This window comes from Carassius gibelio, chromosome B11 (assembly GCF_023724105.1).
Source record: "Carassius gibelio isolate Cgi1373 ecotype wild population from Czech Republic chromosome B11, carGib1.2-hapl.c, whole genome shotgun sequence".
In the NCBI taxonomy this organism is placed as follows: domain Eukaryota; kingdom Metazoa; phylum Chordata; class Actinopteri; order Cypriniformes; family Cyprinidae; genus Carassius; species Carassius gibelio.
This window is the reverse complement of record NC_068406.1, coordinates 7,071,036-7,097,137: the sequence shown is the minus strand read 5'-3', so window position 1 is coordinate 7,097,137 and position 26,102 is coordinate 7,071,036. Positions and strand designations below refer to the sequence as shown.

At 36.8% G+C, this 26,102-nt stretch overlaps 1 protein-coding gene across 3 annotated transcripts; it reads left to right on the top strand.

The window, feature by feature from the left end:
- The first annotated feature begins 1,669 nt into the window (after window positions 1-1,669).
- si:ch211-236d3.4 (protein FAM107B) lies at window positions 1,670-26,102 on the top strand. 3 transcript variants are annotated; one of them, XM_052569283.1, is made up of 5 exons: window positions 1,670-1,974; window positions 13,890-13,947; window positions 20,017-20,248; window positions 24,452-24,608; window positions 24,786-26,102. In XM_052569283.1, exons 1-5 carry the CDS (start codon window positions 1,951-1,953, stop codon window positions 24,900-24,902), a joined length of 588 nt encoding a protein of 195 aa, XP_052425243.1. In that variant the 5' UTR covers window positions 1,670-1,950; the 3' UTR covers window positions 24,903-26,102. The 3 variants fall into 3 exon arrangements, with proteins under 3 accessions (XP_052425243.1, XP_052425242.1, XP_052425244.1); XM_052569282.1 differs by having other exon boundaries at window positions 1,671-1,974; window positions 13,887-13,947; XM_052569284.1 differs by lacking the exons at window positions 1,670-1,974; window positions 13,890-13,947 and adding an exon at window positions 15,115-15,301.

Below are 26,102 nucleotides of genomic sequence, written 5' to 3'. Positions count from 1 at the left end.
TACTGTAGGGTATGTGTCTATACATAAAAATAACCTTGAGAAATATTCACTGGAATTAAATGTGTGACAGCCTACCATGAACTCTCTTGTAGTAGGCCATCATTATCACTTGAATGGACTACTGAGAGAATATTACACATAATGTAACTTGCATTTATTTGCAATGAAGACAAATTTTTAGTAAAGGTAGGAATTTAGTCTCAATGCAAAATATAGTTTATCTTTTGTTTTTCAAGGATCCCAATAAAATGGATTTTACTCAGTTCATTAACTGAGTGGAGTTCAAATAACTTTATCAATGTTAAAGGTCATGCCACGTAAGTGTGTGTTGAACATTAGGACATTATACGGTATTGAAGGGTTGAAGGTGTTGGTTCTCTACACCCTTCTTTCCATTGAAGCATTAACCCTTTGTGGCACAAGGATGAGCCCTTCTGAATGGAATACAACAGAAGTGAGATGCTCAGTCCTGCTCTCTCTCTACACACCTGCCTTCAATTTTCAGATCACTTAGATTTGATTAGTGTGTGATCTAAACTCTGCAGGTACAGTAGGTTGATATCACTATGCAAGACTGATCATCTTCGGATGAATGAATGAATGAATGGTTTTCATTGCTTATAGAATGTTTAATGTTCCTTTCACATTTATTTCAATCAATACACATTTATTTGTATAGCGTTTTTCATGATACAAATCGTTGCATAAAAGCTTCACAGAAAACTCCAATTTGTACATTAGATTAGGAGTAATGTCTATAGAAAGTCCTCACCAGCAGATGGCAGTACTGCTCCGTTTGTTTTAGCACTGGGCAAAATCACCATTGACCTTTCGCATTATTGGGCTTATAGATCATTGATTTCAACCCCTGCTCCTGCGCACTCAAACTTTTTAATGGTAGTGTATCAGGGTTATATATATATATATATATATATATATATATATATATATATATATATATATATATATATATATATATATATATATATATATATATATAATACTGAAAATCTAACTTTGCCGTGACAAGAATATACATTTTTTTTTTTTTTTTTTTTTTTGGGTGTTTTTATCGTTTACTGCATTGGGTAAATAAATAAATCAGCATTTGAAATATATTCCAGATTGTCTACAGATAATCTAAAAATTGTCTACAGATTGTCTAAAAATAATAATAAATAAATCTTAATAGCTTCATAAATAAACAAATAAATAAATAATTTTGCCATCTGTGATTGAGGTCAGCTGAAAATGACTTTGGCATGTAGCCCAGTCTGATGACATCACAAAGTCGTTTTCAGCTGTCCTTTTTTTTGGCCAGAAGTAAGGGACATAGTACATGGTACGTCCTGACCATAGTACTGTTCAGCACTACGTATCTCCTGTAACGTAGAGTAAACACACAGTATTAATGAAGACCACCCATGCCTTGATATTGGCAGTAAAAATCAGAATCCAGACAGCTACTCTGAAGCCATCCCACCAAGAGATTTTCCCAAGACTTCCTACTCTGTCACTGCCAATTAGCATAATCTCATTGCATTGGATAAGTCCTGTAAGGAAAGCGGAGGAACAGGTGCCACGAATGGTCTGATTTACTATGACTCACATGCTCAGTTTGTCTTCAGTTTGTTTAAAGCTAAGACACCCATGATGACAAAATAGCTACCTCATGCTTACAAGCTGCTCCTTTTTGTCAAGCCAAAGAATCTCAGAGAGACTTAGTTATTATAATCTAATCCAACTAGTCACTTTTGCTGGACTACCCGACTGCTGTCAAGGTGCCAGGGAGAGCGAGAGGGCTTTTCCGTCTGCACCTCCTCCCTCCTTCCCTCCTTGGTAGAGCCGAAGTGGACACAGCTCCAGTCGAGGAGAAGAATTCGGAATCAGAAGGAAATCTCTGGAGTCTGGGCCTAGCACACACACAGACAGCGGCCCCAACGTGTCAGCATGGGGGCGTCCTATGGCAAGAAAGTAAGTACGCTTTTGTAATTTTTGTTAAGCAGTTTAGGTAACTGGGTGATTGTTGAGTGGATGACACAGGCCATGGCTTGTTTCGAACATGTGACAAGACTGTTATATCAGAATCATCACCAATTATTCAAAGCACTGCTGATGGGTCTTTAAACCATGTCAGTATTTACAGTAGTACCTTTTAAAATACAATTATTTATCTGTATCTCAGAAGGTATACTTAATTGCGAATGCACATTTAAGAAAGATTTAAAGTTATTTTGTTATATAAGTCGACATTCATGCTTTTAAATGAGCACTTGTTTAAAAATGTCTAAATAATAACAGTTGAGTTCATTATATGCACTTGAATCCAGGACACATTCAGTTGACATTTTACATCATATACAATTGTATACCTTATATGCAATTCAGAAAAGCAAACTGCATAGTTTCCACAAGTTTCGGATTAACCCCAAAGCCGATTGTTGGTGTTTTGAACGTTTGGGCGACATCCAGTGAGGTATTGGAGTAGTAACACTGACAAATATTCGAGCTATGGGGAGGACTGCATGCTGGGAAGGTGTGGATGGAGGGTGTGGTGGTGACTGAAGTTGACTCATTGCTCAGTTCTGCTAGTGACAGCTGACAGCTGCTATAGAGAGGGTTACGAGAGGATTATAGGCTACAGGAACCTCTTCTGATTACCTATGTCTGAGCTATTTGCTTGTACAATCAAATGTCAGACTCATCAGAGTGAGGAGTCGCAGTCAGAATTAAATCAAGCTTTCATACACTTCATGGATCAAACATGTGGAAACAGTTACAGGTGTATTGTGTCTGTGGGTGTTTCTCAATCTTAGGCCAATTTTATGTTAACAAGATTTACTGTATTCATTCATTTATTTATTTAAAAGGGACTTTATTACTATAATTTAATGTATAATTAAGTATCTGAGCTACTTTCCACATTCCATATTTGAAATAATCAATTGAGAGTTAATTAATAATAAACTGTTGCAATGTTTTATGTGAAAATTGATAGATTGTTTTAATACACAGCTTTTGTTCACTATAGTATGTATACAGCAGCGTCACTGAGCTTGAGATGAAACACAAAGCGTTATGTGTAGAGGAATAAAAAAAGGTAAATATCACTTTGCAGACAGTATTTTATTGTGTATCATTTACAGTAATTAAAGCCAAATTTAAAGTAATTTGATCTCATTTAAATGAAATGAAAATACTGTGATAGTGTGAGATGTGGTGGACATGACATTGGTGAAAGTGTTCATAACTTTCAGAAATGTATAATAATAATAATAATAATAATAATAATAATAATAATAATACTTAATTGACAGATTCAGATTAAGAAGTTTATTGTCTAAATGTCCACAAGCTTCCCAAGTAAAAGTTTATCAATGTCCAAACGCAAATGGCTCTCCGGGACAAATAAGTGTCCCACATGTAAATTGGTGCCAGACCACATTAGCATCCTGTAATTGCTCAAAATATACATTTGTGGCCAAAGATTTTGACAGTGGCATATATTTTGTGTTTCGCAAAGTTTGCTGCTTCGGTATTTGTAGATTATTTTTCCACATGTGTCTATGGTACACTGAAAAACAATGATAAGCATCCAAAGTTTTAAAGGCTTTTATTGTAAAAAAATAAAAATAAAAATAAAAATAATAAAAATAAAAATAAAAATAAAAATAAAAATAAAAAATAAAAAATAAATGATACACATATATAATTAGTCAATATTTGCAGTATTGACCTTTGTTCTTCATAACCCCTCAATCCGCTCTGGCATGCTGGTTATTAGCTTCTGGGCCAAATCCTGACTGATGGCAATCCATTCTTGCCTTTTTAGTTCTCGGAACCTAGTTGATCAGAATTTGTGGGCTTCTGCTTGTCCACTCACCTTTTGAGATCTGGGGGGTTGCCTGGCCATGGATCCAAAATTTCAATGTAATGAAAATGAAATCTTCAAGCCACTTTTTTTTTATCACTATTGCTTTGCTGGAAAATGCACGGATTATCACCAAATTGCTCATGGACTGTTGGAAGAAGTCGCTCTTGCAAGGTGTTTTGATACCTTTCTTTATTCCTGGCATTGCTTTTGGGCAGAATCATGAGAGAGCCCACTCCCTTGGTTGAGAAGCAATCCCACACATGGATGCTCTCAGGATGGATTTCATGCGGGCCAGATGTGGGCCGGATCTGGGCCAACACCATGTTGATCTCTGGGAAGTGGCTTCTTTGCTGCCCTTCTTGACACCAGGGCATTGTCCAAAAGTTTTCTCCTCACTGTGCATTCATCTGCTGCCATTCCTGAGCAAGCTCTGCACTGCTGGAGACACGATTCTGTAGCTCACTCCTCAGGAGGAGACAGTCCTGGTGCTTGCTGGACATCCTGAAGACTCCTTCACTCCAGTCAAACCTCTCTCCTTGGAGTTCTTGATGATCTGGTAAATGGTTAGTTCGGGTGCAATATTCTTTGTAGCAATTTCCTTACATGTGAGACCATTTCTTCGGCGGTAACCACTGCTAACAAGAACACAATGATTGGAAGCGCTTCTTTCTTGCAAGACTTTTATGGTGATTATTTAAAATGCATCTGATGACTCTACACAATCTAGAAACAATGTGAATGAACACCACAACAGCTTTAGCTGCAAACTTGGCAAAACACAACATTTATGGCACTGCCAAAAAGTTTTGGCCATGACTGTAGACTTATTTTTCAGGTTCACATCCACCTCATTCATGAAGGATCATATCCTACATTAAAACTTATATTTGAAGTAAAACATGAACAAGGACACCCCTTGAACAGTTATTGGAATGTGAGTTCTTCAGTGTTGTCTAAGGTGCAGCACAGAAAGCAGTGCTCAGTGAGAGAGCTGAAAATGTCAGCTTGTCAGAGCTGTAATTTCATCCTCTCTGCCAGCTTCCGGGCCACTTGGTATGAGCTGAATACCTCGACTGGACCTCACGATTATAGACCCTCTGATCACAAGACCCCTCTTTCACTTTTTCAGATCGGCTGATGAACTGAGGCCTAACTGTAAAGCGAAATCATGCAAACATTTGTGATTATTAATACAAGCTAATGCAGTGCCATGCTCAGCTTGCTGTGTCTGGTTAATTCGGTTGTTTTCATCAAAACTTGTTTTTTTTTTCTCCATGTTCATCCTGTTACAAGCTTTATTCCACTGGAGCGTGTGTTTCCGCTATGGCATTTCATGCATGGGTGAGATGAGACGCACCTGCACAAAGCTCACTCAATCACGAGTGAATATGGAAAGATTGGATTCTATCCAAGCCAATGAAATCTGTGCTAACCTTGGCAGTGTTTGTAATAGCATACTACCACACTACTAGCCCTAGCATTTCTGTCTGTGCAAATGTATTTGTATTTATTTATGGAATACTTGGTTTACCAATATCATTTGCCAAAACATGTGGTATACAACAAATATAATGCATACTAGATGATCATATTTTCTCCATATAACAACAAATCTGATCTAGGATCAGGATTAATGCAGCTACGTCAGCCGACTCCTGAGCAGAGCACTTGCATGTGATTGCCCTACTGCTAAATGGGATGTCAAGTTGTGCTAATGCCTCCTGTGCCAGAGACCTACTGAGGAAGATTAGACCAATCAGGCAAAATCCTTTCTAAATGATCCAAGAGTCGAGCTAAAAATAATTGCACGCTCTGGGAAGGAATTTAACTCTGAAAGAGCAGGTGTTTATGTACATGGGCAGTTCCTGATTCCTAGAAAGGTAATCGGAGACAGAACTGATCTCTGATGCATTTAAAGTGTTATTTACTGTTTTTATTATCAACAGACTGATGTAGTATTATATTTTTATGTCATTTTTTGCTTGCGTGTGGTGATGTTGGACTGACATCTAGTGGTGTGGATGACCACAAAAGTACAAAGGTTTTCAGTTACCACTACTGTAGTAGAAATGCCCTAAAATATTGTATATTCGTCACCCGGATTCATTTATTCCACAGATAATAGAGAATATAATGCGACCCTGAGGTGACCCACTTTACAAATTGCTTTTAAGGCTAATGATATGAGCGTAATCTTGGAATCTTACATGGTGCATCTATAATTATTAATTTTAGATTATATTATGCTATATTATATATTAATTTATGACATGTTTCTCAAATATTATTGTGCAGTATGCTTTGCTATATGACAGATTGAAATGTTTTGTTATAAATGAAATGCCGCTGATATAACTTTTTATTATTGTTTTTGTTTTTTTGTTTTTGTTTTGTTATTAGGCTATTATACTCCCAATATGAGTTTTCATTAATAAGAGAAAGCTTTCGTTTTAGCTTTTTGCTTCATTTAATGTTAATTGTATTAAATTTGTGTTTTCATTTGATCATCTCTATTGATTTTGTTATGAAAGATGAATCCTAAATAGTTAACTTTGCTGAAATAATACAGAGTTTGGCTTGGCTTTTGATTGGCTGATGTCAGACATTGAATGTGTACGAGAAAAAGTGGGTCAGATTCAGAGTAAGATGGGTCCAGACTAGAATGTATAAGAACCCTGGAGACGAGTAACTGAACCTTCAGCCTGGGCAACAAATGAGTCTCTGATCAATGGACTTTAAACAGGACTCTTAAAGCAGAGTTTCTCCTTCTCTCTCTCTCTCTCTCTCTCTCTCTCTGTCACTCTCTTTCAGCATTAGTACGGGTCTCATTTCACTCCATTAAATGAAAAAAACTCTCTGAAATAAGAAACAACACTTCAATTTGAAGGCTAAATTGTGGGCTGTAGGTAGAGATAGAGGTTAATCTGAGACTCTGGAATGCTGAAGTTACAGAATGACTGCTTGGATGTTTCCTTTTACACTAGACATTTTGTTTCACTAAATTAGACTTAATCTTCCACTGTTTATAAAATGTAAAAATCACTAACAGTATGAATAACCAAGAATTATTTATTGTAAAAAAAAAAAAAAAAAACCTCATATAAAAATCATGATTCATACAATAGAGTCCGTTGATCACAGGTTCTGTTCTTCTCTGCTGTCTGTGTATCTGTTAAACTAGGTCAAATGAAGGAATTTTTACAAATAAGAAAAAAAGTGAGGGACAAGGTTCACCACTGTTCATAAAACCTGAGAATGATTTTTATCATCCTGTTAAACCGGAGGAATGCATAAGGTCCCAAAAACTGGAAGTTGTTTAATTTGACAGGAAATAAGAAGAAGGTAGAAAATGACACATGAGCAACACAATTAAATTAAATAAGTTAGAACGAGAGCTAGAACAAGCTAAAACAATTACATTTTGTGTAACACCGTTTACATGCAATATGAGAAATTGCACGATCTCTGCAACGTCTGGTTTATGAATGTGTTTTTTTTTTTTTTTACTTTGCATGTGATTTTATGACTTTTTTTATTGCAGTCAGAGATTCCAGAAAATGTATATATATATATAATTTAAAATAAAAACTGTTGTAAGTTATAGTTATTAAATATTTCATACTTCGTACTGATAATAAGCATGTGTGCCCTATTATATTCAGATGCATCTCTAACTATTTTACCACAAATCAGTTTTCACTTTCAATATTTTTGGTTTGGCCTTTGATATTAGCCCTAATCTTCTATAGGAGACTTACATCTGTCCCACCCCAGCTGATCAACCGTTGATCAAAATCAGCACATGACTGCATGCAGGATTCAAATGAAGTTAATGAGTTAAACACTTTCCTTTAATAAAATCCCGAGAGATTTGTCATTTGTAAACTGAAACAGTTGTGACTCATATAGCAGAGCTGATGCACAGTATGCAGCTGATTTGCTTTTGGCATATGAAATAAGATATATTTCTCCAAAAATATCTGATGACACACAGTTTATATATGTCTGTGAATAGTATAGGTATGGCATTAAAGGAATTAATCTAGGCATTACATAAACTGAGCATTTGAGGATATGTACTGATTTATTTGTAGGACTGTGTTCCCCACCAGGTGGCACAATCAGCCCAAATCTGAAAATGCATTTGACTGCTATCTGCATATGATTTACTGGAAAAAGACTTTGTGTTTAAAAACTGTAGTCTACTATAAAACAATTTTGTGTAACAACATAAGGCCAATATATAAGGTTTGAATAAATAAGGTGCTAATTGTATAAATGGCTGAAGGGCAAAACTTTTATTCCCGTTACATGCTGTTATCATTTCAGTGATACATATTTCACATATATGTGATGATTAAGTGAGAGAAAAAATCCGTTCTAAATCCACAGATGAGCAGGCTGTATTAACAGCTGTTAATCTACTGCTAATATTCACTGTGATTTCCAGTCGAACAGTACATTTCAAGTGAGGCTGTAGCCTGGATTAGAGTTTTGCAAAGCTACAAAGACGAACTCCTTTTCAAAATGGGTTCTTTTCAGCATATTCAGATGAAATAGTTGTTTAATCACAGATGAATTTAGAGACGCAAATTCTCTGCAAATGTTTTAAAAGTCCAACAACAGTCTTTCCTGATACCCTGCATGTGATTTGGAGAGCGAGTGGCATTGATGTTGGTTTGCACAAAGATGTGCACACACTTTACTACACACACGTTCACTTCTTTAATAGAATGGCCCCAAGCAGCCCAAGATTTATTACCATTTCCACCTACTTTCATCTCAACAGGATACCAGAAGATGGACTCTGATCTTGTATAGTTTACAAGGTATTAGCTGCCAGTAAAACACATAATGGCCATAAGGGGAAGGAACCTTTTTAACTAATCCTTTAGGGATCCCGAAGCGTCTGTTTAATTGCAACATTTAGATTCAGATTCAGGCCCAGGCGTTGGAGCAAGACCACTGAAATCTGCAGAACTGTGCCACACGTGGTAATCAGAATGATCAAATATATTTTATTGAAGATAAAAACAGTCCGTTTCAGTTTTTGTCGGGGTGCCGCAATAGTTTCCTGCAGAAGACTGGAGCGTTGATCCGTGCCCGTGTTCTCTAGTAGGTTCCGTGGATAATTAGCAGGCTGCCTCTTCCCTCCGTGGCCTCTGCTAATTGTTTGTGTTGTCTAGGAAACCTGAGAACCCCTCAGCTTGAAACCGGAGCGGCAAAGCAGGGCCAAAATCTATTAAAAACAACCCTTTTTGTTTGTGACTTATGCGTGAGGATGCAATATCACTTTCCAGTACGTTGGTACAGGAGGCGCGTTCTGAACAGCGTAAATAAAACATGAGAGATCAGAACGGGCCACAAGCAGAAAGGTCAAACGATCACTTCGGCCAGTAACTGGACACTACAGGTGAGGCGCCGTGGCATCCAGCCCATCTCGGAGGACAATGGTGCATTCTAGCGGAGGTCACGCTCGGCTCTCCTCAAGGTTTAGTGATGCCAGATTGCTTTGGCTTTGGCCTAAATTCTGTCCCTTGTGATAGGCGAGAGGACAACTTTGATTTCAGAGAGCTTGTTGTTCTTCTCTGCAGTACTACATTATATTCCACTGGGTGAAACTATAGTACTGTACCATATATAAACTTACACATAATATGCTTCATTATGTTATTCATTAAAAAATATCCAATCAAATGTATGGTAAAATTAAAGTAAAACTCTAGTTAGTAATGTTTTAATGTAGTATTACACTGCACATTTTACATAATCCAACTATACTTTTAGATGACTTTTAGATGACTTTTGACTTGTACATCACATTGATTTAAATATGGATAATCTTGTACCATATTGATATAAATAAATACAAAGAGTAATAGAATATATTCAATTGTTATTATCAACATGAGGTGTATTGTAGCGTTTCAGAACCCGAACCGGACAAATTAAAGAGTCGATCAAGACTGTGGTTGAAACACAAGCCGAATTCCTCAGAAAGGCAACAGGAAGTCATAAATCATTACGTGCCACAAGTCTGAAGCAAGATAACCAACCAACCAACTCTTTAAAAGAACAGCTTTTAACATTAACACCACTAGAACAATCATTGACAATTTCATTTCAGAGAAGAGATTGTCAAATTTGGGGCAAATAATTGAGATGCAACGCCGGACATCACATTATAACCCATGAGAGTAATAAACAAGATCCTTGGATTGACTTCCCCACCTAGCAGAACCAGACTGAAATTCCTAAGGGGACCTCTTAACCTCTGGTCTCCGCAGAAATCTTTATGTCAGAGAATGGCACAGAAACTGTCTTTTCTGGATATAAATGGAGCAAAATGAACTCAAAATGAATTATAAATGAATATAAGTTCATCGCTTAACTCCATATTCAAAATTCGGACCACATGCTTGATAAGATAACATATGATTTATGATACCCCAAGCCAAGACAATATCTGATTGGTCAAGACAACATTTGAGGTGTGGCCAACAGGCCAGTTTAAATACTCAGCACACCATAAAATTCTGCTTTTAGTTTTAGCTTTGCTTCTTAGCTTTAGCTTTTAGCCATGCTATTAGTCATCACTGTTCTTTGAGTGCGGTTCCAGCGTGCTTCGGCCTGCACGCCTGCTGCTACTTAGCCACAATGAGAAGAAACACCACCTAGTCTCGTCAAATTTTATTTATTTTCTTTTCCGTTTGAGAGTTTTGTGTTCTGAGATAAGTTTTGTAACGCCATGTCACCGAGTCTGACCTCAAGTGCCCGTTCAACTTAAACCAGCAACACAACTCTGCGTCTTCAGACAACGCCCAACCACGGGCTTCCCAAGACATCACTTCAACGACTACTGAACTTCCAGCCAATCAGCTACATCGGGATACCCCCTTTCAACAACAACAAAGGGAGCCCCCTTTGCACAGGAGATGCAAGTAACTTCTCCAGACATTTGTACTGGTGTATCTAATATAATTTGAACCTCATTGAGGAACTCAATGCGATGGTTAATTAAGTGATTGATGGCTGTTCATGTCTATGCAATTGCAATGTGTGAATGTGTGTGTGCGTGCGTTTATGTGTTAGATTAGTTTATATGTCTTAGATTTATCTAATAAAGCCTTATTCATATTGAAAAGGAGAAGTATCTTGTGTTTTGTGCTTACTAGTTAATGTCTTAAACTGCCGATCTTGTTACTGTGCTAATTGATAGTGTTTTCACTATAGTTTGGATATTAATATCCAGCGCAGATTCAATGTTAAACGGCTCGTTCACTGAATCGCAGGGCGTCTCAGTGATCAGCCATGAAACAGTGATTCTGTTCAAATTCCCTTTAAAATCTTAAATGATTCCCTTTGAGCTAAATTGACCTGTTTCCCTTACAGTATTAAACCTTACATTATGTTACAGTTTCTTAAACTGGTGTTCGTGAACAACTGCAGGGGGGTTGGTGAGTTTAATGAAAACCTTTTTTCTTTTTTATGTAAATAAGGAATGTTAAATGTGAATTTGTGCATTTTAAAGCATATGAAAGATAAAAGAAGAAGACAAAGCAATACATGCTTAAATAACCTACTGACTGATAATTAAAATAAAACGTATGTGTTCATCAGTAGTTGATGCAATGTTAAAATACTTGTTAAACCTGAATATTTTATTTCGTGTTTTTTTTTTTTTTTTTGTAAAAAATCAGTTGTCAAATGTCGTATAGCCACCTGACTAGTGACTGGTCTTTGAGTCAATGTTCACAAAACTGCGAGACTTTATGATTGTACATATGTAATATTGTAAAGGGTATTTTGAAAGAACATTGAAAAAATGTAAAAGACGAATTGGGGAGAATCAATAAATTGTAAAAATGTTCTGTACAGTGTACAGATACGTCAGACAAGTTCACAGGTCCAGCTAACACCCAGCGGGCACATTGACATCCATTTGATGTCATATATTAGATTATATATTCTTGATTAAGATGCTGTAACATCATTTTCAATTCAGTTTGGACGGCAGCTTCTTCCAGTGCTAATTGGATGAAAATAGGAAGTTGCTCCCACACTGAAATTGGTATAATGTATATATAGGTCAATGTGTTTGACATTCAGTTTACATCAAGTCAACGTCATGTGGAGTTTTTGACATCAATTTGATGTTATTTTAATGTCTGTTTAACATCAGATGCCCACTGGGTAGACTGGTAACTACTGTATTGGGCGGTGTTCTTATCTTAAAGGTGGTTGGTGGGGGGACTTCTATTATAGGTTTCAAATAATTATAATCATTACCATATCCTCACTCCTATAATGTCTTATTTTATATACTACTGTACTGTATATGCTGTTTTGTTTATTCACAGTTCTAGAGATGTTGTGTATTGTTTGGCATCTAATTGGTTTATTTCTACCTGTATTGTCTGAATAATCACTGCCACACTGACACATATTGACTGACTTAAGAAACATTTCACCACAGAATGAAGATATATGAAGCCCAGTTCCACGGCTTAATGGACTGAGGGCCATTCCATAATTAAGGGAGGGCATTCAGTGCTGAATAAATCCAATTCAGATCTCCTTCATACTATTAAACACCACTCTACCATTCACGGAACGCTGCTCCAAATATGGATTGACTCTTAGTGAGCATAAGCTTATTTCAACCTGATTCCAGTGTTACTTGAGGAGGCTTTGCATCTCTCAGCCTCTAAGTAAGTCTTTGTTGATTATAATACTATTTAAAACCTCTCTCTCTCTCAATGAGAGGAAACAAATCCCTTTTAAAAAGAGGCAAATTAATTACACCGCATTAAAGCTTCCTTTTTATGTCAGGCCTGTGGGCTCATTCAGAGGAAAATGACATTCATATTTGTGCAGGTGAAGAAAAATCTACTGTTGGTTTTGTTTGCAAAGGGAGTGAAAGGAATAGTTAACATAAATAATTGCACACACAGTGCAAGCGGTGTGTGTGTGTGTGTGTAAGGCTGAAATTAAAGAGATTTCTTCCTTCCTCTCCATGTCTTTACTGAGAACGATGAGACAGTGAGGCTCTTGTGAAGACACCAAGCCTGAGCAGGCCTCTCCTAGCAACTGCCTCAACAATATTCATTCATTCAGCCCGAGTGTTCTGCTTTGAATAAAGCTCAGAAAAGAGCCAGAGTCCTCATGCATTCATTTGTAACTGCATGCTGTAGAAAAGCTGGGTGATGTGAGGTCCACTTAAAAGAAGAGAGGTTTTGTGCTCCCAGGGCTGAATCTCCAAACTTTTACATTTGAGACCAAGTGGTTTCATGCACACTGAGTGTAAATACTGGGGTTAGATATGAAAACTGCTTGACTTGAAAGCAGTGATTATTCAGTGGAAATGTTGTGGAACACCTTTCGATTGAACATTCTAAACATCCAATTTTGTGTTCTACATAAAGGAAGAAATTCATATAGGTTTGGAACAGCACAAGGAATTTTGAATTATTAGGAAATAGGAAATATCAAAAGCCCAATAAATATGGGTTATGGGTAAGGTCAGGAGCAGGTTTGGTGGTGTGGATAGGTTTAAGGGTGGGTTATGTTGTAAGGGACAGGTCAGCAGTGTAATTATAAATGTATTACAGAAATTCATTACAGTTGTAGTTACATGCATGAATTTTTAAGTACATTGCAACAAGTGATTAATTTAAATGTAAGTAGTGGTTAACAAGGAAGAAGTTTCTTCGCTCACCCTAAGATTCTGACTTTATTTTATAGAGCACAGAACGCGTCTCCTTGAAAGCATTGCACAGCAAGAAACAGAACAGCTGGCTTCATGTTACAGTGACAGAAGCATATTTAATGTGCCTCTACCTTTCCAGCATTCATGACCACTGAAGACTCTCATAATACATCCTAAATCAATTGGAGGAAAGTGCGAGCAGACAGAGAGTCAGTAATGCTGTGATTGATGAGATTGGTGTGAATATTAGTAAGCTGATAAGCCTCTTTTTCTCTCTCTTCTCTCTGTCTTTCTCTCACACAGCAGAAGACATACAACATTAAGCAGCAGAGTGTGAAAAACGGAAAGCACCTGAATGGAGTGGGTAAGTCTACACTTATGCATCCTTGAGAACAATGAAAGCCACCCAACAGCCCTGCAGAGGAACAATGCAATGTTGCCAAGGTTCCTTCTGTTCCATCCGAATGTCTTTAACCTTGTTTTTTGACACATCATGACTGGGTCAAAAAGACTCCCGAGTTATAGTCATGCTTCCTGGCATAAAATAATAATAAAGGCTTTTAAACTTGTCATGTGCCACTGAACCTAAAAAGAATTCAAAATGAAATGTTCATCACAAAAGGAAGGCAAAGTTTAGTTGTTTGGCAGGACACTTCAAACTTGCTGTATTAATAATATACAGTAGAGCAGCGATCAAGTCAAGTCAAATGTACCTGTATAGCGGCAGCATTGCAGAAAATCATGATATCATTGTATAGAATATCTTAATACAAATATGCCTTATAGTTGACTTTAGCAGATTAGAGGTGAGTGATAAAATAGTTCACATTTTGTGATTCAAGCAATCAAGCAGTTGAGATATGCTATATAGTATATATCACCCGACCTACACAAGTATACTGAGTCTATGCAGATATAGTTGGAAATAGGTATATATGCAAAATTGTATAAGAGCTTGGTGATTATATAATTACATTTTGCAAAGAAAAAGTAAAAAAAAAATACTGGTTTAATATGTTGTAACACTTTATGGCAAATAAATAAATACATTTTTAAATAATGTTACATGCTAAGATGAAGTTCCACACATCATTATATACAACTTTGTTCATGCCATAGTGTCATTCTTGTCGTATATGACCAACAAATACCCACAGATGCCCTATTTCAAGAGAAGAAATATATATATATATATAAAATAATTCTGCAGATAAAGAAGTTCAGATGAGCCTGAACTAATGATCATGTCTAGAGATGTTGTTTTATTGTAGATGTAAACAATGTGTGATTGTATGTGTACTTATTTTAAATTGCTCAGTGTATGAATTTGAGAGGGATGAAAGCTTTTTGGTAGTCCAATGGTTAATGTGAGATTTAGCAGAAGAGCAAAAGAGAGGGTTTAAGCCCTCCACTAATCCCATCAGACTCCTGAGAAAGAGAGAGTGTGTATGTGAAAAAAAAATAAAGTTGGGAGGAGCAGGAGGGGTGTGGCTTTGATAGCCAGTGGTCACATGACTGTTTACACTGTGAGAACAGAGGCATGTGGGTGAAGAACAGCAGAAACTCAGGGGAACCAGCCCTCACATAAACATGTAGGATATCTTACACACACATACACGCACACACAGGAAACAGCAGAATGGACCAGAGAGTTGAACACAGTTTTTATCCTCGTGAGGGCCAGCCCAGCAGACCCAGAGATGTGCTTGTTAAGTCAGGTAAGACTGCAGCTGAGATTACAGGATGCTGATTTAATGTTATGCAGTGGAACTTTACCAGATTCAATGGTATTATTAGAATACCAATGATAAGAACAGTGTAACTCTTATAGTAGAATAAAATAATTTTAATATTATTTAAATAAGTTCCAGCAGTGTACATTGTAGTATTGCAATGTAATAACTTAATGACAGTGAAGTTACATATGTATAATGTTTTTATTTTTTTATTTTTTAGAAGAATTTGCTGTAGCAAATAGAAGACTAGCTAAGAAGGCAAAGGAATGACACTTGAACAAATCAGTGAGAAACAGGGAACCATGCTTGCTCTGGGCATAGTGCCCAACTTGTTTCTCATGGTGTTTTGCTTTAAAGTGAGAAAACAAACTCCCAAAACTATTTGGTAGTCATTACAAAGTCACCATCTGTCATTTACTTTATGCACTTTTGTCGGCTGCTGATAAAGATGTAGTATTTTAATATTTCACAGGATAAATCAGTCCTTACATCTTAGTGGCAAAGCAGGGTCATCTTTCACAATTTAGTTTTTTGTAATGTTTTACCAGCAGTATCATGCTGTGTGTTTGTTTTAGCTGAAAAGCACAAGGTCCAAAATGAATTTCTGCCTGATCGTGATCGACACCAATAAACCATGCTTTGTGTATTTGAACAGTTATCTTAAATCATCCATCTCTGTATGCCCAGCTTTTAAACAAACACACCTTTCACCAACATGTTTTGGAAGTCTATTAAGCAGTTTCTTTGTGAACTAAGTCTTAAAGGTAAAAATATATATATATGTCATCTTTTTTTCAAACTATTCTATTCTATTCTATTCTATTAATCTAATATGAGTAAAATGACACTAAATAAATCAATCAATAAAAGCTAGCTATCACAGAAAAAAAAATACACAAAGTTACAAAACTGCATGTTAAAAACTCTTTTTATTCATTCGTCCAGACTACATTTAGATGCTTGAAATGGGTTATATTGTGTTATTGCCCATAGAGACTGCTGCTTTGCTTCTTGCTGGGCACCTTTATAATGCAAATCCCCTGTCTGAGAGCTGTGCCTAAATTTTATGGCTTGCCAAGGACCAGCATTCAGCGGGGATTATGGGAAATAGCGCTTCACTCCACACAGACACATACACACACAGTCATGGGAGAATGGGATCCCAGGGCATCCTCTGAGAATGCTGACATCGCCATGACAACTGTCAGCATTCTGTTTGTATACAATCCATTCTGGGAACAAACTTCTTATATAACAGAGGATTTTTTTGTATAAACAAAAATGGTCTTTGTAAGGCTGAATACCTGGCAGTCAGTGGCATAATTCAGCGATGCAGAGGAATCTTAACTGTCCTACCTGATATGAAGTTAGCATGCTTTAGTATTCCTTTCACAAATTACCTTTAAATATTAATTTATTTATTTACTTATTTATCCATTTATGTATGTGTTTATTTGATTTAAAAAAATTAAACACGTTTTTAATTTTAATTTGGATCCTTAAAGCACATTTAAAATATGAATGTCATTTATCTGTTAATTTTTTACTTTTCAAAGTAGAGAAAAACGTTTATTTTTTTATTTTTTTTTTATTTTTTACCATTAGTGTAAAATTTGCATAGATAATATGACATAAGATATATATTATGAGGGGCTTCATAATAAAAATAAATAAATAAAATGTTAAAGTGTCAATTATTTGTTTAAATATATAGCAGTGCAATCCAGATATTTTGAATGTGCCTTCATTAGTATCATTAGTATCTTTTCCTTTTAGGGCTGTACATATTAGTTTATTTCATTTTTAGGTCCAATATATATCAAAATGTCATACTAAAGTGTTGTATTACCATATGATACCATCATTGAAGCATAGTTCTGTAAGCGTTAACATATATTGTCCCTCAAAGCATATTAGCATACTTTCTATGTATAGGCCTACTGAATCACTTTCAGTTCTGCTGAGTATATAAGGAAACACCTGCTGTAGTCCCACACAAACAGACACCAAACCAATCTAATTAACCTCACTCTTTATCATCTGCAGTTCTTGGAAATGGGCTCAGATCTGATCGGCAGAAACCCATGACTTCCCTGTCTGTGTAGCTCCTGGGATTGTGGGGGATGCTGATAAATGCATTATGCCCATAATAGAAGGATATTCACTTTCAGAGCAGACAACAGTCCACCTCTGCTGCTCTTCACCATGTTACTGATCTCTAATCGATGGGATCAAGGACAGTCTTTCAGAACGCCAGATTGTGTAGCAATACAAAACGTACTATGGCACTTGTGTGTATGTGTGTGTGTGTGTGTGTGTATGTATTAGTACTCCTATCTCATATTGAATTCTATCTGTAAGCTCTGAACTAGCACACAAAATCTTTTGCATTTCATAACCATGACGCAACACTCTCCCTTGACATAATATTAATGTTGGCTACATGCTCACACAGTTTATTCAGTTAAAAGCAAGTAGACATTGCAACACATTCTTTTGTCATTACTAAAAGAGACTTTGCAGACACAAACATGAAATAAACACTTTAACCCTGGTGTCCACATATACTTAACTCTAATTTCACAGACACACTTATATGTAGACCTGTGTTTAATTTTTTTTTTCTTTTTTTTTTAGAAAAAAATTATATATATATTTCTATTATATAATGCATTTTATTTTGCATCTTCAAAAGACAATATATAATCTGTCAGCCCCACTTATGACACAATCTTTTCCAACCAGTGATCATGGATTCATTATCCTTAGTCTGTGGACTGTGACAGATTTCCTATATATTTATTTTTCTGATAAATACTGCATTTCCATATGTTACATTTTGTTTATCTTTCAAAGAGCCACATCAAGGTAGTACAGTTGTATTTCTACCTAGATTTTCTAAATGTGTGTTTTTTTTGTTTGTTTGTTTTTTCTTACAAAATTCACTGCGGGTGATTTTTCACTGTGGGCTACTGTGATAACCAATACATTGCTAGGTGGTTTCTTGGGTTGTTAAGCATAAACATAAACAAACATAAACACTGGTGTCATGGCCGTAGCCAGCTATGAGGTCACCGGTCCTCCGGACCTCGGTACATTTTTCATGTTGGAAAATAAAATTTGTTCTCTGATTGACTCATTTGCTGCTAAACTCCTCATCTGAATGTCTGCATGATTCAGAATGTTTAGCGTCCATGGTGTGAAAACAATCGCTGCGAGACACTTCCGAAGTGAACGAGTCTACAGCGAGAGCGCAAGACGCAGCCTTCGTGTTGCCAGATGCAGCTATTATAAGTCTTTTGACTCGTTTTTCCACTTAATTTGACACTTTAGAAAGTTAATAAAGTAGGAAGTTGCGGTTTAGGGTCAGCGATAACATTATCGATAACATTGATTATATTATTTTATATAATTTCCAAAATATTTGAAATAATTTTGAACTTCTGCGTCACTGGAACTAACTGGCAGGTATTTTCTTTTATAATCTTGGCTATCTGAACATAACACGTTTGGTGGGCAATATGAATAATAAACTACAGAAAAAATTATCCACCACATAAATATAATATTAACAAACTTTGATGCAATAAATAGGGTATATAATTAAGTTGTATTTATAGGGGTTATTATAGCACAATTCTATGATAAGGGGTGTTAGAAACCCCTTGGACCTCATTAATTTTCAAAGACTGGCTACGCCATGACTGGTTTTCATGTTTTATGGGATTGTTCCATAGGTGTAATTGTTTTTATGTATAAGTTTTTTTATTTTTTTTATATATATATATATATATATATATATATATATATATATATATATATATATATATATATATATATATATATATATATATATATATATCCCACCAACAAGGTCAAAATGTAATGGTATTATTATTCTTTTGGGGACATTTGGTCCACATTACATTTGGGAATACCAGTACACACACGTACACTAATTAAAACTCAGAAATGTTTTGTGAACTTGGTAACCTCTGATACTAAACCCTAGGTCACAAATACTTTCACATGCATGAATTCACTTCACCATCTCGCCTGTCATCAACATCATCATCATTTCATCCCTGTCCTCTTCTCATGCACTCAGATTGAGAAGTGCTAAGAATTGAGCTCAGCTTTTTTAATATTGAATGGTGGAGACTGTCTCTGGTTCCTCCTCCAAGCATAGCATTGTTCCAAGCAAGCTTCAATGCATATGACACCTGATCTACTGTCACTTTAGCACAGATCACTGCACTTTTAATCTGCCCTAGAGGAGTGGCTCTACCCATGATGCAGTTGGGCTGGTTTGCATTATGGATCTGGATACGAGTTTGTCATTTAGTGGTGATATATATATATATATATAATCCTCAAATAGCTGGACTCAACAGAAGGAAATTAGAGTAACTGTATTTCCACTCACACAGAGGAACACAAACACTCCATGTCCACCTGCTACCTTCAGGAAACCTGTTTCAGCTCACTTGAAATCAATTTAAATTTGGCAGAGACAAGCTGTATGTAGTTAATGCAGGCTTTCTGATGTGGGTTGTTTATGCTGCACCATCCTACTTCCGGCTGTTTATCATGTTCTCATTTTGCGTCACTCTTTGCCTTTCTCCTCCCAGTAAAAAGAAGTCAAAAGGGAAAAAGGCTACTTCCTTCCTCTCACATTGTTTTCTCTCTGTCCTCAGCCTCAGCTTATGCAGACATCCAATGGGAACAGCCTCATCAGCCGAAAACCCCGGACAGGGATCCATTCGGTTACCCTCATCGTGAGATCCCCCCACTGGCCAGTTATGCTCCTCAGCCTGATTACATGACAGAGGACGATGATCTCATCAAGCCTAAAAAGCTGATTAATCCAGTGAAAGCCTCTAAAAGCCACCAGGAGCTTCATCGGGAGCTGCTTATGAACCATAAACGGTATGAGGACACACAAGTTTACAGTACATAAACAATCTTGCGATGAGGAAAAATCCATTGCAGACTGTCCATGATGGCTTCTGTGATCATTCTCTGCAATCTGGTAATGAGTCCAAAATAGACTGATTGGCATTTTCCTGTTACGTTCTGTAAATTTACATGCAAGTCCCTGTGAATCATCTGCCAAATGGCAAATAATACGTTCAGAGTGGGGAACATTTCTTTATATGTTTCTTAGAGTAGGTTGGTAAATAAAAAATCGATCCCAACCAAAATAGAGCCATATCATCTATGTGCTCCTGAGCAAGACATTTAAGTTTAACTGGAAATTTTCTACTTAAGAGTTCTGAGATTGCAAATATGATATACGGAAGGCATTCATCTGATTATGGTAAGTGAATCAAATTGATTTCACATTCAACATATTTCTGGCTAGCTTTATTCCAAAATGTATACAATATAAATGGTCACACGAGCACTGACAATTAGAATACACTAAATCAATACAACAATACAATAAATCAAAACTTTTTTTTTTTTTTCTCCAACTGAGATATTTGGGGACTACAAGATGTTCCCACTAAGAATTTAGATGTCCTGATTTGCAACCAACTCCAACAATATATATATATATCAGTAAATTAGAATTAGAGAAGTAAAGTTAATTTATTTCAGTAATTCAACTCAAATTGTGAAAATCATGTATAAAATAAATTCAATGCACACAGACTGAAGAAGTTTAAGTCTTCGGTTCTTTTAATTGTGATGATTTTGGCTTACATTTAACAAAAACCCACCAGTTCACTATCTCAACAAATTTGAATACTTCATAAAACTGATAAAAAAAAAAGAAAAAAAAAACATTTAGTGAATTGTTGGCCTTCTGGAAAGTGTTTTAATTTACTGTACATGTACTCAGTACTTGATAGGGGGTCCTTTTGCTTTAATTACTGCCTCAATTTGGTGTGGCTTGAAGGTGATCAGTTTGTGGCTCTGCTGAGGTGGTCTGGAAGCCCAGGTTTCTTTGACAGTGGCCTTCAGCTCATCTGCATTTTTTGGCCTCTTGTTTCTCATTTTCCTCTTGAAAATACCCCATAGATTCTCTATGAGGTTCAAGTCTGGTGAGTTTGCTAGCCAGTCAAGCACACCAACACCATGGTCATTTAGCCAACTTTTGGTGCTTTTGGCAGTGGGGCATGTGACAAATCCTGCTGCAAAATGAAATCAGCATCTTCAAAAAACTGGTCAGCAGAAGGAAGCATAAAGTGCTCCAATAATTCTTGGTAAAGGGGTGCAGTGATTTCGGTTTTCAAAAAACACAATGGACCAACACCAGCAGATGACATTGCACCCCAAATCATCACAGACTGTGGAAACTTAAAACTGGCCTTCAGGCAACTTGGGTTATGTGCTTCTCCACCCTTCCTCCAGACTCTAGGACCTTGGTTTCCAAATAAAATACAAAACTTGCTCTCATCTGAAAAGAGGACTTTGGACCACTGGGCAACAGTCCAGTTCTTCTTCTCCTTAGCCCAGGTAAGAGGCCTCTGACATTGTATGTGGTACAGGAGTGACTTAACAAGAGGAATACGACAACTGTAGCCAAATACCTTGACACATCTGTATGCCTTGACCCCAGCCTCAGTCCATTCCTTGTGAAGTTCTCTAAAATTCTTGAATCCAGTTTGCTTGACAATCCTCATAAGGCTACAGTTCTTTTGGTTGGTTGTGCATCTTTTTCTTCCACACTTTTTCCTTCTACTCAACTTTCTATTAACATGCTTGGATACAGCACTCTGTGAACAGCCAGCTTATTGGCAATATTTTTTTGTGACTAACACTCATTGTGAAGGGTGTCAGTGATTGTCAGCTGACTGGCGTGTCATCATATTCTAATTTGTTGAGATTGTGAATTGGTGGGTTTTTGTTAAATGTGAGCCAAAATCATCAGAATTAAAAGAACCAAAGACTTAGACTACTTCACTCTGTGTGCATTGGATTTATTTACAATTTATTTAAAATCTATATAAAATTTTCAGAATTTGAGTTGAATTACTAATATATATAGAGAGAGAGAGAGCTCATCTTCACTATGTTGTAAGACAATTTTGAGGATAGACTAGATGCAACTATTTATAAGTTGCATTTTGATCTGCGTTCTAGCTAAATTTGCCTACTGGTCTTTCCCTAATGATTTCCATGCACATAGATACATCACAGTGCCCTGTGTGGCCATCCCCTTAGTCCACACTTTTATAATAAAAAAAAACAACTTGAATGATGTAATACCACTCAGAAGGGCACATACTGTATGAAGGCAGACAACGGGATTCTCATGAGCACCCATCTAAAACCTAAAATGACAAACTTATGGCAGGACTATAATGTTCTTGCAGGACCAGCGTTTAGTCATACTGTACTCATAGTGTACAGCTGGTTCTTATGTGTTCAGTTAGGGCTGAAACTGCATTTGTGGCTTTCCAGGAATGAAACTGCCCTCTAGGAGCAAGACTCCCAGACATCCTTGACTTTGACCAATATATAGTTCCCCGTATTATTCCAGCTATCTCATGTGCTGAGACTAATACAAACCAATGAAGTTGCAGACAGCATGAGTGGAGGGCCTATTTATTAAAGGCTTTCATTACAGAGAAGAAGACACTGTTTGTGTGGCTACGTTTGTTAGTGTGTGCCCTCTGTGCCACTACAAAACACATCAAGCCACAGAGAGCTTACTGGCACAGTGCCGTGTCAGCCATTAAGCGGGTATCTTTTAGTCACTGTTGGCTCTTGTGCCTCTTTGGTGCTCAGAGACCCTGCAGAAGACAGTCAATCTGTAAAGCACATTACAAGAGAGAAAAAGAGATGTGGATCTCACATGCACACATATAACAGTGGGCATCAAAGGTGGCACAAGGGTGGCGGAGGAAATAGGTCACTCTCAGAACAGTGCCTGTTTTATCAAGCCTTTTCAAGATAAGCTTTTTATTGGCCAGTGATGTTGCAAAACTCTTTCCTAAAAGATCTACACCAAACACCGACGGCATCACTCAAGGAAATTGATGCTAAAAGAAGACGCTAAAGGGGAGAGTCAAATTTGTCTCAGATGTCACTGTTAGCCATGAAAGGAAAAAAGACACCATCTGTGGATCATTTCAGGAACGGATCGATGCCAAAGTTCTGAACAAGGTTTAGCAAGTGACTATTCATAGCCGAGAGCTGAGATGCTATTATTATGAGGGCTCTCAGGAGCTGTTTGGGGGATGATCTCACTCTTGTTATCTTCATTAACCGCCCCTTGTGTTTATTTGTTGTTGTCTGGCTGTCTCTTCAGTTTGAAGGACACCATCTAAATTAGCAAGGATACTAATTAGAACTCCCACACGTGCTGAACTCCACACATACACACTTCCTTTCCCTTCTCTCAGCACCGGTGGCGCCACTTAACTGTGGGGAGAACAAGCTCACACATAATTTAATTATCAGTCTGTGTGTGTGTGTGTGTGTGTATGCATATGTCTATCCTGGCACTATAGTTAATAATTATCACTTGTGTTAGCAGGAGCTTGACACCTTGAGAACAGTCGTGAGCGCTTATCCACTTTGGGTGATAGATGGAAGGCTCATATATATTCAGTTAAACTGCGCTTAGACAAACAAACACACAATTCATATGTCACGGGCTGTCAAAATGAGCCCATTATAAATGGGATGTGCCTCAGCCAGGACTAAGATGGGAAGTCATAACATTGAAGGATAAGAACAACAGTAAACATATGGATATTATGCATTACATAAAAAAAATAAAAAAAAATAAATGAGCACTAGTTTTACAGGCTATAACAGATTTCCAGATGCAACACATGTGTGTGTGTGTATATATATATATATATATATATATATATATATATACACACACAGTGTATATAAAGTTTTACACAGCACACATTTACTGATTAAACATGACAACACTGCCACCTGCCGGATGACTGAAGGACTGCTTCAGCTAATAACGTGATGCATTCTGAGTTCTATTCTGTTTGTGATTCTGTTCTATTCTAAAGTTTGTTTCAGTTCTCCCATTTTTTTATTATTATTATTATTTTATTTCTGTTTCATTTCGTCCAATCTAAGTACCTCGTGTTAATCAAATGCTCCGTGCTATTTATTTATTTATTTCCTATTTTCTTCTATTATACTCAGAGGTACTGTTGTGGAGAACAAGCCAGAATTGCAACGTGTGTTGGAGCAAAGGAAGAGAGAGCAGATGATTAAACAAAAAAAGCAGGAGGAGGAGGCCAGGAGGAAAATCTCTCCATTGGAACAGGAGCTTCTCAAGAGACAACAGAAACTAGAGGAGGTAGAAAAAAACATACAATCACTTGGTGTACGATATGGACAATATCCTCTTTTATTGTTTCATGTATCTCAGAGGTCCTAACAAAGCAAACACATTTTATTATGTTTACATATATCCTATTTATTGGCAAAACCAGCAACCAAATAACATATATAAACGTTTTCTTGTGTACTATAGCTGGAGAAGGAGCAAGCAAGATTAGAGGACAGCAACTGCAATGCTCCGGAATTCATAAAAGTGAAGGAAAACCTGAGACGGACATCGTTTACAAGTTCTGGAGAGAATGAGGTGTAGCGGCGGAAACAAAGACTGGATCCATGTGTTTAACATAGAGAGCTGCTGCAGCTCCTAAACTCCACCCACACGACTCTGCTTCTCTACTTCCTGTCTCACACCAACAAAACACTCACCTCTCTCTGTAGGAGTTTCAGAGGGGTCAGAGATAAGGACACGACCCAAAGGTCCTCTGCTACACCTTCCCATTATAAGAAGGTTGATGCCTAAGAGGATTCAGGAGACTGCCAAGAGAAAAATTGTGTTTCTTCTGCTCTGGGTCAGACTTGATGGGTTAAAGATAAACTGTCCAGGATGCTTATGAGTTTGTTCGTATGCATGGATGGACAGCTATGTTCTGGGTTCTGCCACATTAGATGAAAAGGTGAAAACAGGGTTAGTTTCAGAGTGAAAAACAGGCTATTTCTCTCTAAATGACAGGCAGAACATATATAACAAAAGGCGGCGACTACACAAACAATATCAGTATTATTATCAAACCACAAAATATTTGTTCATTGCCTAATTTTAAACATTGTCTCTTATACTTAACAATCAGCACTTGTCACTTTTAAATGAAAAATATAAGAACTATGATTATTTTCAGCTTTCATCGCCCTTGATTTGCAGTATAACACCTTGCAAGTGTGCACACAAAAAAGATTTTACTCCTAAGGAAAAAACAAACAAACAACAACCATTAAGCAAATGATTATGCACTTTTACAAAGCTAACCATTTAATCTTGACACGTCATAGAGTTAAACCAGTATGAAAACAGGGACGTTTTTGGTTTGTGCTTACTCCAGTGCCTTTGTTAAAATAATGCAACAGGATGGGCTTGCCTGACTTTTACTGCGGTCTGTATGTTGCATAGAATTTTGTTCATAGTCATATATTCATTAAATGTTCCCTAATAAACAGTTTTACATTGTTTGGGTTTTCGAAGCACAAAGTAAAACTGAAATATGTAATGCCTTTTTGGCTCCGGAGGCCATTGGATAATACAACAGTCAATGTGTTACTTTAGTTGAATGTTAATTTAATTCTCATGTTGTTGCAGTCAAAATCATGAAACGAATAGAACAGTTGGCTACTTACAATTTATTTTTTATTTTTTTAGCTTTAGCTGTGAGCTTTTGATTGTTTTAAACAGAGAACTTACACAATAAAGAAAAAGCACACATGCTCAATGTGAATAAAGATATGAATGGTTCTCTCA